Source organism: Sinocyclocheilus rhinocerous, unplaced genomic scaffold (assembly GCF_001515625.1).
Source record: "Sinocyclocheilus rhinocerous isolate Xijiao unplaced genomic scaffold, SAMN03320098_v1.1 scaffold1180, whole genome shotgun sequence".
Taxonomy (NCBI): Eukaryota; Metazoa; Chordata; class Actinopteri; order Cypriniformes; family Cyprinidae; genus Sinocyclocheilus; species Sinocyclocheilus rhinocerous.
Window position 1 is genome coordinate 613,913 of NW_015665886.1, and position 14,534 is coordinate 628,446.

General features: G+C 36.9%; 1 protein-coding gene across 2 annotated transcripts in view; it reads right to left on the bottom strand.

Annotated features, from left to right (window-relative positions):
- LOC107731631 (zinc finger CCCH domain-containing protein 3-like) overlaps positions 1 to 14,534 on the bottom strand; it is an 82,032-nt gene that overhangs the window by 1,613 nt on the left and 65,885 nt on the right. The window contains exons 9-11 of one of the 2 annotated variants that reach the window (XM_016542766.1): positions 11,423 to 11,554; positions 4,755 to 4,918; positions 2,570 to 2,739 (exon numbers count right to left, since the gene is read on the bottom strand). In XM_016542766.1, the coding sequence (XP_016398252.1) occupies positions 2,570 to 2,739; positions 4,755 to 4,918; positions 11,423 to 11,554 (466 nt within the window). Of the gene's footprint in view, positions 1 to 2,569; positions 2,740 to 4,273; positions 4,479 to 4,754; positions 4,919 to 11,422; positions 11,555 to 14,534 lie in introns of those variants that run through there. The other variant, XM_016542767.1, reaches the window with a different exon arrangement.

The following is a 14,534-nucleotide window of genomic DNA, read 5'->3' on the forward strand; positions in this document are numbered from 1 at the left end:
TATGGTAGGGGCGTAACATTTCCGCCGTCACAAACTTGAGGTATTCGGTCAATCACAACGCACTGGATAGCTGGCCGATCACAGCACACCCTCGCTTTTCAGACCGATGAGCTTTGTAAAAATCGACGCGTTTCAAAAAGGCGGGGCATAGAGGAGAAATAATAATGTACAGTATGTGGAAAATAATGTGTTTTTTTAACCTTAAACCGCATAAACACATTTCATTACACCAAATACACAAAATAATGTTCTTTTTAGCAACATCATATGACCCATTTAAATTACTAATGCGACCTTTTTACACCACAGACTGAACAAAATTAAGCATTGCTTGGTAATTGGTTGACCTAAATTGGTATTATCTAACTGTGTACTTAAATTTAACAACTGACAGCTGACAGCTATTCATCCTAATTCATTACATACCTTTCTATCAAAGTTATCTGACATTATCAAGATGAATTTGTTCTGACACAGTTTAACTCTGAGTTCTTGTCATATTTTATTACCATTGTCTAAACTATAGTCAATAAACTGTGATAATGTGAGAAATGTTGAAGGTGTCTGAATAAATTTAGGTTTGGCTGTATACACACACAAACACACCTTTTTACAACTGGTGTGGAAAGAAAAATCTAATAAAATATACAACATTTTAATGAGAGAATATTATTGAAGAATATTTTTTAATATAATTGACAATATAATTTCCAATTCCTGTTAGGAAGCAAAATTGAAAATAACTGAAATTTAAATAATAAATGAATAATAATAGTAAATAATAATGAATGATAAATGAAAACATGAATAAATAATAATGAAAATTAAATCAATCAATCAATCAATCCTTAAATGGTTGAAGACCCTTACATTTATAGACATTTTTTGTTTGTTTATTACTGTTTTGTTGAAATCTTAAATGATCTCATAATATGACAACATATTTCTGAGGATAATAAATGCAGTAAAAATTGTTTTCCAAACATTATCCATTGTTTCTTCCTCAAAATAACTAAAATAATAATTAATAGAACCGTTAAGGAATCCAGATTGAATCAGAATTGCCTAATTCGCTAAACGTCATGCTATAATGAGGTGAATTTGAGACCAGCACTTTTTCAGTCTTTATGCAGTAGATGATTTCAGGCAACAGGATGAGAAAGTGACATGTGAAAAGTCATGGTGGTCTGGTGGGCACCTGTGCTATTCTGAGACACAGGGCTGCCATCAATGATCCCAAAGGGGAACTGAGCTGGAACTTGGCATGAGAGAAATAGGAAGTTGGCAGAGGGATGTGTGTGTATGTATAACAAGCATAAATTTGTATAAATATGCAGACATGATACTTGCCATCACTCAAGAAAGCTTTGGAAATAGAAGGAAACCCTACATGCATGAACATGAGCTAAAACGAATCAGAAACACAGAGGATATACATTTTTAAATATTTGCGTATAGAGAAGAGAATGAGTGTATGCCACACTTCAGTATGACCATATGACTGTGAAAAGCCACTGTTAGGGTGTAAAGTCAGAGGTTAATGACAGCAGTTTCTGTTCTGCAGTAACTAATTTAAGAAAGGAAGTATGGAAGCATGAGAGAGAAGAAGACTGAAGAGTTGAAAAGCATTCAGATGAATACTAAAAAGTTAGAACCAGTTTCTCAGAACCTTTAAGAGAGGTTGATCATTTCTTGCTGAAAAAAATGTCATGTGTGTGAGTTTGTGCGAGGGAAGTATATCAGGTTTGTCTTATTGAGTGTGGAGAGAGAAAGACACTATTCCATAGGGTGCGGCTGGCGTGTGTGTGTGTTTGAGGTTATAGGGGCCCCTCTCCACTAATCCTCTATCAGTGAGACAGGCATGCCAGCTTCAGCTGTGCCTGTCCTTAACAACAAACCTAAATATTAGTAACCCCTTAGTAAGTATTATATACCTCATGTAGCCCCTCTCTTAAATAATATCAACCCCCTCGATATTATTAACTCCATCACTGCGTATTAAGTAGCCCAGCTTCATACTCCATAAATATTTATTATCTCCTTACTCTTTATATATATACACAGTGACCCTAAAAAGTATTTGGACTCTTAAGCCACACTTAACAAGCCGATTTTAAATTTATATGAATCTAGTATTGCAATGCAATGTGGCATCTGCAAACAAATTTCACAAGACATTTTCTTAGAGCTAAGTTTATTTTTCTGAGGCATATTTTTCTAATTACTCCAATTTTTGGTGTGCATATTAAGTAATTTCCTCAATTTTTACACAGGCGTACCAGCAGAGTAACAACAGGTGTAGTTGTCATCACATTAACTATAGACATTTTATCTTAATTTTTAATAACATAATTATCATTTATGTTAACAGATGTCTTTTTGTGAAATGTTTTGTTAGCTTTCTTTAAAGTACCATCTGGTTTTATATTTAACTAGTGCAATAACATTTATTCATTAAGTGTAGCTTTAGTGTTCATATACTTTGGCCAATGTATCTACTGTATGTTATAATTATTATTTTATACTGAATCTGTTAAATCTGAAGTCCTGTAGACATACAAGTACACACCTTTGGCCTGTGGGCCTGCTGCAGGGGGCACCTTTGGGGTATCAGGGTTCTCTGACATGTCAGGAGAGCTGGACAAGGAGATGAAGGAAGGCAGCTTCTCAGGACCCGAGCAGGACGAGCCCTCATCTGCCTGTATGGACTCTGTAGATTGTGCCTGAACTTCCTCTGAACTAAAAAGGCAAAACAACAAATAATATAAGATTAAAATGTTTTATTTAATTTTATTTTCAAAGGAATTTCTAAATAATCATCATGCTTATGAGGGATTTACATGGTTATCCAGGTCACTTCCCTATAATAATATAATTATTCAAATTATAATAATATATATTTTTTGACAATTAAGAATCATAAAAGCTAATGTTAGATTAGTTCCTGATCCTGACCTTTTTAAAATGTCTCTAGTACGGGCTTTCTTGGTCGGTCCAAAGCTTGCGTTAGAGCCGGAGCGTTTCGAGCTCTGTCTGTGGTGCAGCTTGCATTTGGATCCACGTGGACACACGCCGGTACTGGAGAAGTCTGGACACACCAGCGTGTGTTTCTTCTTACACTGTGAAGAGAGCAGAACATTCTTAATGCTTTATTTCTTCATATCCAGATAATGGATGTTTTATGGTTGGTTATGAACACGTGGGACGCTGTCAGGTTAAAAGGAAGTAGAGATTTCATGTGTGCCACACTCTGTAGGAGTGCACTGAAGTAAGCAAAAGTAAGTGTTTGCATGTGATCACACATCAGTAGGTGCATGTATCTGATATGTGAGAGAAGGTGAGCATGTGTTTGTGTGTGTAAGTGAGAGTAGGTGAGAGTGTCTGTGTGCCTGTGTAATTTGGGCGTAAATTGGTAGCTTCATTCTTCGGGAGACCCGATCCCTCCCACCTGTCAGAGAAGCTAATTATACCCCACTATGGGGTGAGGAGCGCGAGACGCGTGTATAAGTGAGAGAGAGAGAGAGAGACTGGGCGAGTGTGGGGCATGTTGCTCCAGAAATAAACAGAGAGAGAGAGAAAGAGAGAGAGAGAGAGAGAGAGAGCAAATAACAGCGTATCTAAAAGTATGTGACAACAACAAACAAAAAACATAGGCCTCCCATTAAAAGCCGTGCTTGCACAGGTTCTGCACGATCCTCTTCAATAATATCCTCTGCTTCTCAATCGGGCTCAAACTGATAAGCGATATTAAAGACGCCGTTGTTTACAATACAACCGGAGCACATGCCGCTGAGGTGAGGGGCGGGACGTTTAGACGTGCACTAGAGGCGGTTGAGCCAATCACAACACACTGGGCTAGCTAACCAATCAGAGCCCTTCTCCTATTTCTGAGGGAGGGGCTTCATAAAAGCAGGAAATGATCAGCGCGTTTCTCAGAGAAGGGACAAAGCGGTGTGGAATAAAGGTAAATTATGTGAAAAATAATGCGTTTTTAAAAAAACGAAGCATTAACACAAAATTAGACTGCACCCAATAAACACAATCAAGCCTAGAAAAAAAACAGTGAAAAACCCCTTTAATAACATAATTATCATTTAAAACCTAGCAAATGTAAGTGTCTTTTTGTGAAATGTTTTGTTATCTTTCTTTAAAGTACTACCGGGTTTTATATTATACATTAAGTGTAGCTTAAGTGTTCATATACTTTGTAGGGCCAATGTATGCATCTCATCTACTGTATGTTATAATTATTATTATTTTACACTGAATCTGTTCAATCTAAAGTCCTCTAGACATACAAGTACACACCTTTGGCCTGTGGGCCTGCAGTAGGAGGGAGCTTTGGGGTATCAGGGTTCTCTGACATGTCAGGAGAGGTGGACAAGGAGATGAAGGAAGGCAGCTTCTCAGAACCCGAGCTGGACGGGCCCTCATCTGCCTCTATGGACTCTGTCTGAAGAGTCTGAACATCCTCCGAACTGAAAAGGCAAATCATCCTGATCACCTATTTTTATAAGATTAACAAGATTTTATTTATTTAATTTTATTTTCAAATAAATTTATAAATGATCGGCATGCTTATGGCAGATTTACATGGTTATTCAAGTCACTTCCCTATAACAATATAATTATTAAAATAAATCATAACTATAATGATAATTTTTTTTCAACAGTACAGAAAGATGAAAGGGAACACCAACCGTATATCAATGACAATTAAGAATCATAATGTTATATTAGTTCCTGATCCTGACCTTTTTAAAATGTCTCTAGTACGGGCTTTCTTGGTCGGTCCAAAGCTTGCGTTAGAGCCGGAGCGTTTCGAGCTCTGTCTGTGGTGCAGCTTGCATTTGGATCCACGTGGACACACGCCGGTACTGGAGAAGTCTGGACACACCAGCGTGTGTTTCTTCTTACACTGTGAAGAGAGCAGAACATTCTTAATGCTTTATTTCTATTTATATCCAGATTGACAATGGATGTTTTATGGGCTGGTTATGAACATGTGGGACACTGTCAAGTTAAAATCAAGTAGAGATTTCATGTGTGCCACACTCTGTAGGAGTGCACTGAAGTAAGCAAAAGTAAGTGTTTGTGTGTGATCACACATCAGTAGGTGCATGTATCTGATATGTGAGAGAAGGTGAGCATGTGTTTGTGTGTGTAAGTGAGAGTAGGTGAGAGTGTCTGTGTGCCCGTGTAATTTGGGCGTAAATTGGTCGTTTCATTCTTCGGGAGACCCGATCCCTCCCACCTGTCAGAGAAGCTAATTATACCCCACTATGGGGTGAGGAGCGCGAGACGCGTGTATAAGTGAGAGAGAGAGAGAGAGACTGGGCGAGTGTGGGGCATGTTGCTCCAGAAATAAACAGAGAGAGAGAGAAAGAGAGAGAGAGAGAGAGAGAGAGTGTCTGTATGTGTGTGTGGGAGGGAAGGATGGCTGAAGGATCGTGTGTCCGGGAACACTGTGGACTCCTTGTCACCCCTTGGGGCAGACCGCCCAGAGACATTTTACCCAACGGGGATCAGGTCAGAGCCACAAGCGGCCTAAAATTACCTTGTGTTATCTTGTGGTGCTTAGAAATGAGATACAGAAACCAGACAGATTTTGTTAAATTAAACCCGCAGCGACCGTTCACACAGGAAACTTTTTTTTTTGTAATCCAGCTGTGCTACTTTTTTAATTGTCGCACATATGTATCCGATTGCTACTTTTTTCAGTGTCTAGCCCCAGAGACACCACATTTTTAGTTAACCAAAATGCTTATCAAGACCTCCTACTAAAGCCTTAAGGAGGTCAAAAGTACAAGCCAGATATGATGCAAACAAGACAAGACCAAACCAAAACAAAACAAAACAAAACAAAACAAAAACAACACAACACAAAACAAAATAGCAAACAAACAAAAAATTAAAAATACACAAAACAAAACAGACATAAGACAAATCACCAAACAAAACAAAAAAGCAAAATCAAAAACAACAAAATACCCCCCCCCCCACAAAAAAAAAAAAACCTTAAATAAATAAACACACACAATCATTTAAGTGTATGTCATAGACTCTATCACTAAGATGCAAAAAGGCATGTATAGTGTGTCTATGGAGTCTTTAAATACAAGATGACAGCTTTTGCTTTATTTACTGTTATACAAAAAAAACACTAAAAGTATAGATATTATCAATACACACACAGTCTAGTGTAACTGGATTATCGTACCCAATGAATCTGGGTCTCTAATGCCCCCTAAATCATCCTATAGACAACATCATCACTCACCACACTCATGGCTAATTGGCCCAATTTGCTAAATCCCTTGCCACTTGAATTTGGTCGATTCCAATTCCACCCCATTTCAGAAGAGCATTTGGGACCTTTCTTTTTTTAAATACCCATTTGTTTCTTGTTTGACTGATAACATCCATGTCGAGCTTTAATCATTCAAAGGTCCAGCGGAGGCAGATAGAACCAATGTGTAAATTGTGAGAAATTACAAGTGACGTGAAGTGGGATAATCTGATCACACGCCATCTGTAATTTTAACTATTCTGATTTCAGGTTCACAACAATACAAACAGCGTCTAGGATGGGACCGGGCTGTTTTGCAGTGAAATTTACCTACTATCACACTGGCATCTCCGGGGCATTTATAATTCAACAACACTGACTGCATCCACTGAGTCTACTCGCAGCCGCCAACAGACCATTTGATGCATATTGACCACTAAGATGGCCAGAGCTGGTTGAATCCCCCAATTTCAGACTTGTTGGTTGGCTGCTATGCTACATCCTGAATTCAGGGGGCAATAGTTTTTAGTCAGTCTTTCAGGAGAAAAAAGGTTTTGTCTATTTGTTGTCAAGCTGCTAAAGTGGCCTCTTACAATGACTATTTTCCCAAATTTGCAAGGTTCATGACATCTTTTCAGGTATATTTCAAGAGCTTTGTCTAATGTAAATACAATTTGGATTTCCATATTGCTGTCTGTTGAGTCTGCTGCTCTATTATTTGAAAGAGCTGATATTTTGTTGCACAGCAGTATATTATTGTGGAAGTATTGACAGAATCACCTGCCTTTTTCATCCCCTTTCCAAGTGGGACAATTCTTGGCCAGTAAAATCCAAAGTCTGGTTTATTAGATCAACTTAAATCAGACCAGTATGGTTAGTACAGTCAAAAAAATCATACTGTCATTTACTCAACCTCATGTTATTCCTAACCTTCCTTTCTTCAGCAGAACACAAAAGAAGATATTTAAAAAAATGTTTCTGTGTTTTTTTTTGTCTGCACAATGAAAGTTAGTTGGGTCCAATATTGTTTTGGACCCCACTGACTTTTATTTTATGGGCAAAAACACTTTATAAGATGATGACAGCAATTTCATTTTTTGGGAAAACTATTACTTAAATAATTAAATTAAACAAAATAAATAAATGAATAAATAAGTAAATAAACAAATAATTTGTTGTGCTTTTAAAAACATTATTATTGTTTCAATATTTTACTAATAGTTTTTCATGATACTTTTACTGAATATGATGATCAAGAATAAAGTCTACACACTTCTACCAACATTTAATATGTATGATGAGCAAGCAAATAGTCCTAATCCCGTTCCTTTCATTCCCACCAACATTCAATTTCTACAAATTAGTGGAAGCTCCAATATGAAAAGTATGGGTGATAGAAATCTTACCTAACTTATAAGTTGATTGCCTATTTGTAATCATATCTAATTAGAAGAAAATCCTGCTGATGGGAGGTGGGCGCAGTACTGAGAAGGCTCATTAACTTTGATGTTCACGGCTGTGACCTGGGCAAAGAAAACACAAAAGCCCCAACCACGCTCTCTCATACATTTTAATTTACATAAAAGCAGCAAAACGGAGGGAAAAGAGAAGAGTGTGAGAGAAAAAAAAAAGAGAAGTGGATGGAACATCTTTATATCAGTGCAAGTTAACAATTTTCCACTTGATTTAAGAAAGGCTGGGAAGTCTCTGGGGCCTATTAGAAGAGCTTTCTACTGGCCACAAAGCAGAAAGAGTCAGCACATTTTACATTACCGAGACAGAGAGCAAGAAAGAGAGAGAGACAGAAAGAATGTATGGTGGTGTGAGCTATGATAAAGAGCTAGGAAATGAGAATAGAGACAGAGTGATAGAGGGATGAGAGAAAGAGAAGGAGAATCAAAAGAAGAGTGATCAGGATGAGGTGTGAATTGATGTGACCAGCAAACAAAAGAAGAAACGGGACAGAAAAACGTGTGAAATGGCAGACAGAAAGAGAGAGCCAGAGAAGGGGAAAAAGAACAGAGGAGGGAGAAATGAAGAGGATGAGAGTGCGCTTTAACCCTTGCTCCGCTGGCGTATCCATTGCTGGCCTCTCGCCTGTACTGCTGTCATCAGCACTTTTTCATGTCCATAATTATGGTGTGCTATCCATCATATCTAAGACAGTGCTTTTGGGACGGCGCAAAATTACAGACCTAAGCACTTCAGCTAATAGAATAAATATTAATATCTCTCTTCTTATATATTCTCATTCTCACCCCAAATATTTAAATGAGCCTTGACAGCGAGAGAATGCATTTGTTATGATGAAGGGAAAGCAAAGAAGAACAAATGGAGGGGAAAAAAACAGAGCGAGAGACAGACAGAGACAAAGAGAGAAGACGGGAGAAGCAGAAAACACTGCGGAGAAACAATTCATTAGAATGAGACAAATCCAAAGAGGAAGAAACTGATAGGGGCGGCGATGAAAGTTTCTGGGGAAAAACAATGAAGGGAGGCATACTGTCAGTTTAAAATAATAAATCACTTTTGTTCTGGCATATATGAATTATGTTATCATCTTAAAAGCATCCCGCTTTAAAATCTATCTCAAAATAGCACTACAGTTTAAAAAAGAGGCGCTCAGTACTTTTTTAATCGGCAGATGTGGCAATTGTCTTGGACTAAACTGTTTGATAACAGAAGGCTTACAGAGATAATTATTTGGTAGGTTGTGTGATCTCAATATGGACACCTCCATGATGTGACCCACTCCATGAGAAATTAAGAGTCTTTTATTAGGCTACAGATATGACGAAGTCGTCTGATGACATTTTTTTGACATTTAAAAATTTTTTTTTTAAATTTATTTATTTTTGTTTGTTTGTTTTCATTTAACAACTTTTTGGTGTTACTTTTTTGGTATTACTTTACAATGTTATTTTTTTTCTACAATTTCTTAATGCATTTCGTCACTTTTTAAAATATTTTTCTCAGAAATGTTAATTTATAAATGTACAGTTTTACTTAATTCATGTTCATTATAAATTAATGTTAAATAACAATAATTGTTCATTTATGCAATTTAAAATGTTAAAAATACATGTGCAAAGTTACTGTTTAATGTTGTATAAGTATTGTTCATTTTTAGTTCATGATGCCTAATTAAGTAATGTTAATGAACTGAACCTTACTGTAAAGTGTTACTAACTTTTTAAATAAAGAAACATTAATGAACGCACTGTTAATAGAATAGTTCACCCAAAAATAAAATGTTGCACTCACCCTAGAGCCATCCAAGATGTAGATGAGTTTGCTCCTTCATTGGAACAGATTTTGAGAAATTTAGCATTACATCACTTGCTCACAAATGGATCCTTTGCAGTGAATGGGTGCCGTCAGAATGAGAGTTCAAACAGCTGATAAAAACATCACAATAATCCACAAGTAATCCACATGATTCCAATCCATCAATTAATGTCTTGTGAAGTTAAAAGTTGTGTTTGTTGTTACAAAAAAAAAAAATCCATCAAGACATTTTAACTGCAAATCGTCGCTTCTGACAAAAATAACGGTCCATTATAACGCTTCTTCCAGTAGAAAAAGCCCATCCCGTTGTCCTCTCACATTAAAATATGGAGAGAGAACGTGTATTTTAGCTGGAAGGAACGGTTTGAAGTTAAAGAAGCCTCAATGATAAATTATTTTGTTAAAAAGATTAACCTTTTTTCTTTACAAGTAATCAATTGATGGACTGGAGTTGTCAATTACTTGCAGATTATTTTTTTCAGTTGTTTGGACTCTCATTCTGATGGCACCCATTCACTGAAGAGGATCCTTTGTTCAGCAAGTGATGCTAAATTTCTCCAAATCTGTTCTGAAGAAGAAACAAACTCATCTACATCTTGGATGGCCTGACGGTGAGTATGTTTTCATTTTTTGGGTGAAGTATTCTCCTTTAAGCTTAGACTTCTAAAATATAACAAAGAACGTGACTAGCACAAGTCATACAATGTCATGTATTCAAATTGGATGAAAACAAGAATGTAGTAGGTACTACAGCATGACGGTGGCTACACCTGTTTCATGCAAGCGAAGGTTTGTACTCTCCTGTACAGCTTAATGAGACTGAGGGACAGGTGTGATGGGGGACAAGAGAATCGTGCGTGTGTGTGTGTGTGTGTGTGTGTGAGAGAGCTGCATGGGGTGAGGATAGAGGTCACGGATGGGTTAGAACCTGCTAGATTAAGGACATACGAGGACACTTGGTAAATGTGGGTCATGTTGTCCTCTCTTGTTACTGCCCTCAATATGTCACTCACACACAAACATGGAGGAAACCAAATGCATATGCCATAAGCACCCTGATTAAGGTTCAGATTAACATTAGGAACACAGTCAACTTTTAAGAGCTCTATTTAAAACTCTTGGAAAAAATCATCACCAATAAACGGCATTCATTCATTAAGACCTATAAAACTGTCATCAACTGCAAATCACTTTAATCCAACAAATGTTATGAATGTCAAACTACATGTACACTAATAAATGAGCTTCTATGAGGATGCAAGTAAAAGTGAAAAGAATCTTGTTGACATTGCTGACCTGAAAGTTGAACCACATGTGTTATGTGCCAAATGCTAGATCTCTCTCCATATAAGCACCTTTTATCACAATACAGGTGGATGCCTTTTTCAGGGTTAAAGAGCTAAATTTGCCTATTTTTTTTAGTTAATAAATGTATATAATATTATAATACTTCACTATAATAAACTATAATAAATTTTAAATAAAAAGTGCTAAAATAAGGAAAATATATTCTTTATACATTTCTTTCAAATCCTTTACATAGTTAAATTCATTTACATTTTTATAGCAAAGAATAGCATATGCCCCATATAAATGTCATTACATCTCCCCAAGCATTTTAGAGTATTCAAGAGTTTTCAAAAATAAAACATAAATTATAAATAAAAAATTAATTAATGAATAAAAAAAAAATCACAAGAAAGTTATATACCAAAAAGGATGATCAAGGCCATTCCATGACGTGATAAATGTTTTAAGATGAAGAAACAGTTAGAAAAGGTTTCATGTTCAAGATTTCAAGTTTAATCAACATGTTTTTGCATAGAAACCATCAAACTGTCTTACCTTATCTCCCTGAGGGCAGTAGCCTCGGACAAAGTCTTTGCACACATCAGCTTTGCGAGACACATAAACATGGCTGTAGGGACAGCTACTGTTATTACAGATCCCCTTCAGAAAGTACGAGCACACAGGCATCTATACAGAAAAACAAACAGCGATTAAGAGCTTGAAAATGACTTCAGGGATCTATGCAAACAATTTAAAACCTCAGATAACTGACATTAAATCAATCTCCAGCACTAAACAACAGAGCAAGTGTGAATGAATATGGCTAGTTTGAGAAACCAAAGAACTTCTGAAATGATAAGAGCAGCTACAATACATCTTAGCTTTTAAATTCCCTTTCTAACAGATGTGTGTCAATATAAAGTAAGTGATGGAAAACGTAAGTGAGTTACACACATATGGCACCAGTATTGTATCACGTATCTATTGAAGTCCCTGTCAAAACACACATTTAATCACACATTGTCTAATCAGTAATTATGTGCATGTGTCAATAGCACAGATTTGCACTGACTCCTCGTGAATATAATCTGCATGTATGAATAATCTGAACGTGACGGAGAGCTCTCTGGGCTTAAAATAGAATGTGAGGATCGCGCACACGATGAGCGAGAGGGGGGCCGCTGACCTCTTAAGTGGAATCTCATTTCCATGGGGGTCATATCATTTCTGTTTAATTAACTGCAACAGAAATATTGACCCAAGTGGGGCGTCGTACCACCTGCATGATGTGTTTATGTGCAGGGGAGGGGAATGGACGCTAGCCACGACTGGGGTGAAGGGGTTTGGGGGTTGGGTTGGGGGTCTTGTTTCTCAGTTATTTGGAGGGGGAACTGGATCGTTTTCAATTGCAGGCATGAACTCAAGCCATGCTTCATGGCATATACATGGATGACACAGGGTGCGGGGTTAAATTGAGCCCCAAGGCTGTAGAGGAACAGGATGAGGGGGGCTTATAGGGTTGGGACTAGCAGGTGGGCCTGCGCTGCGATGAGGTGGCTCTGCTCCTTTGGTAAAATGCGCACACCGCTTTTACAAGCTATTTAAAAGCGAAGGAAAGCGAGGAAAAGAGGCAACGCCCCCGCGGTGATACCGTGATTACCGTCAATTAACCGGTGGGAAAGTTTCCTCACCGTCACAACCCTAGTTCATACATATTTTCCATTTCAAAACTCTATACTTTTTTAGACTCAAATTTCCAAACCTCTCAGTAGATTTTCAGACCATATTTAACATTAATGGTTCATACAGCATTATTTTCAGATTTATATTTGGTATATAGTACAGGGCTTTTTTCATTGATTTTCTCAAAGTGACAACATAAAATAAGAAAATATTAATAATAATAAACAAGACTTTTGCATGCACACAAGAATTAGTTTTGTACCCTTGAGAAACTATTCACATGTGCATGGGTATTTTTTTTGCATGCCAAGAAACCGCACCGCAAAATGGGCTGATGGCACAAAAGGTGGCTCAGTGTGCATTGTCCTATATGCTAAGTTTTCAAAGGTCCTTGAGGTTATGTAATACGTTGCTAAGAATATTGTGAGAAGAAACCAAAAACGCTTATAACCTGCATTTTGCATAATGAAAAAGTGCACCTTGAATTCATTCAGTTGTGTTTGACAATCACTAAAGAATCACTAAACAGCTGCTATGAAAACACTTCTTATATGATAAATTTATTTTCCTTAAATTCTTAATTTTCTATTTTATATATATATATATATATATATATTTATATATATATATGGCAAACTTTTTAAACTGGCAAAAGTCTGGAAATGCAAATATTTTTCCATACTCTTTCGTTTTTCCATACTTTTCCAGACCTGGGAATTAATTAAATCAAATTATATATTTTTCCACACTTTTCCAAAACGTGTAGGAACCCAGTATTCAACACAAACAACAGATACAGTGTCACTTTCAAATAGAATTACAACTTCAGTTTCTACTATATAGCAGCTCTCCAGTGTGTTCATGTATTTACTTGCTGATGTCTGACCTCAACAGATGCAACGAAGGAAATGAACCAGAGAATGTTTCTATGTCAAAGAAGGCAGAGCCCCAGAGCAATAGTAGTTTGAAGGTGATGAAAGTTAAGTTTCAGGAAAGTTCACTATGGCAAGCTGGCAAGAATGGTTTGGCCTGATTTTGTTTGAAATTATGTAATGCCAGTTCATTTTTTCAATTTTGCTATATCAGAGATGATTTACAAAGTTTAGAACAAAAACAAAAAACAAAACAAAACCAGATTCTCACTTTTACTGACCAATAGAAAATTAATTTCTAGTCAATTGCAATGGATACTGGATCTGCTAGTCTTGATCTGCCGCAGAATCATTTAGAATACTTTGTGAATCAGTTTGACCAGTTCACTGAAAAGAGCTGACTCAAAAGAATCATTTGCCCATAAATCACATCACTTTGACTTGCAAGCAAACTTAACACTTAACTTTACATAAGCGCTACATGAGCAGAATCTAGCCAATACATTATTTAAAAGGAATTGCATATTAATTATAGATATTTAATTGTCTATTTATTTTAAAGATTGTATTCTTTTCCATGACTTTTTCAGGCCTGAAAAACAATGACAATTCCGTGGTTTCCATGATCATGGGAACCCTAAAGAAAACTTTAAAAAAACTCAAATATTTAAAATGATGGACACGTAAGCAGGCTGCACACTAGACGATTTTCAAATCTTAAAAGATTTTAAAACCATGGGAGACCACAGACATGAAGACAGTTCAACCGATTTTTAGCCTTATAATCCTCTGAATGCGCACACTAAATGATTAGACCAGACCACGAGACCACACACTTGATTGTAGGAACGATTTCACAGTGACACGAGATCTCATGGACACTCGCGAGATCAAACGTGACTAGACAAGAAAAACAAATAGAGGACAATTGATGTTGTCAGCTGGCTCTCCCGGCGCACGTTCTGTTGTACAGTGAAAAAGTATAGAAAAGAATATGGGTGATGCTCTCTGCTTTCATGGCATGTTTGTGGCTGCCAAGTTTCAGCTATAGAAGCACGCAACATCCGGTAGGTGACGCTTGCTCGCTCTCATTGGCTATCGCGGGTATGTAT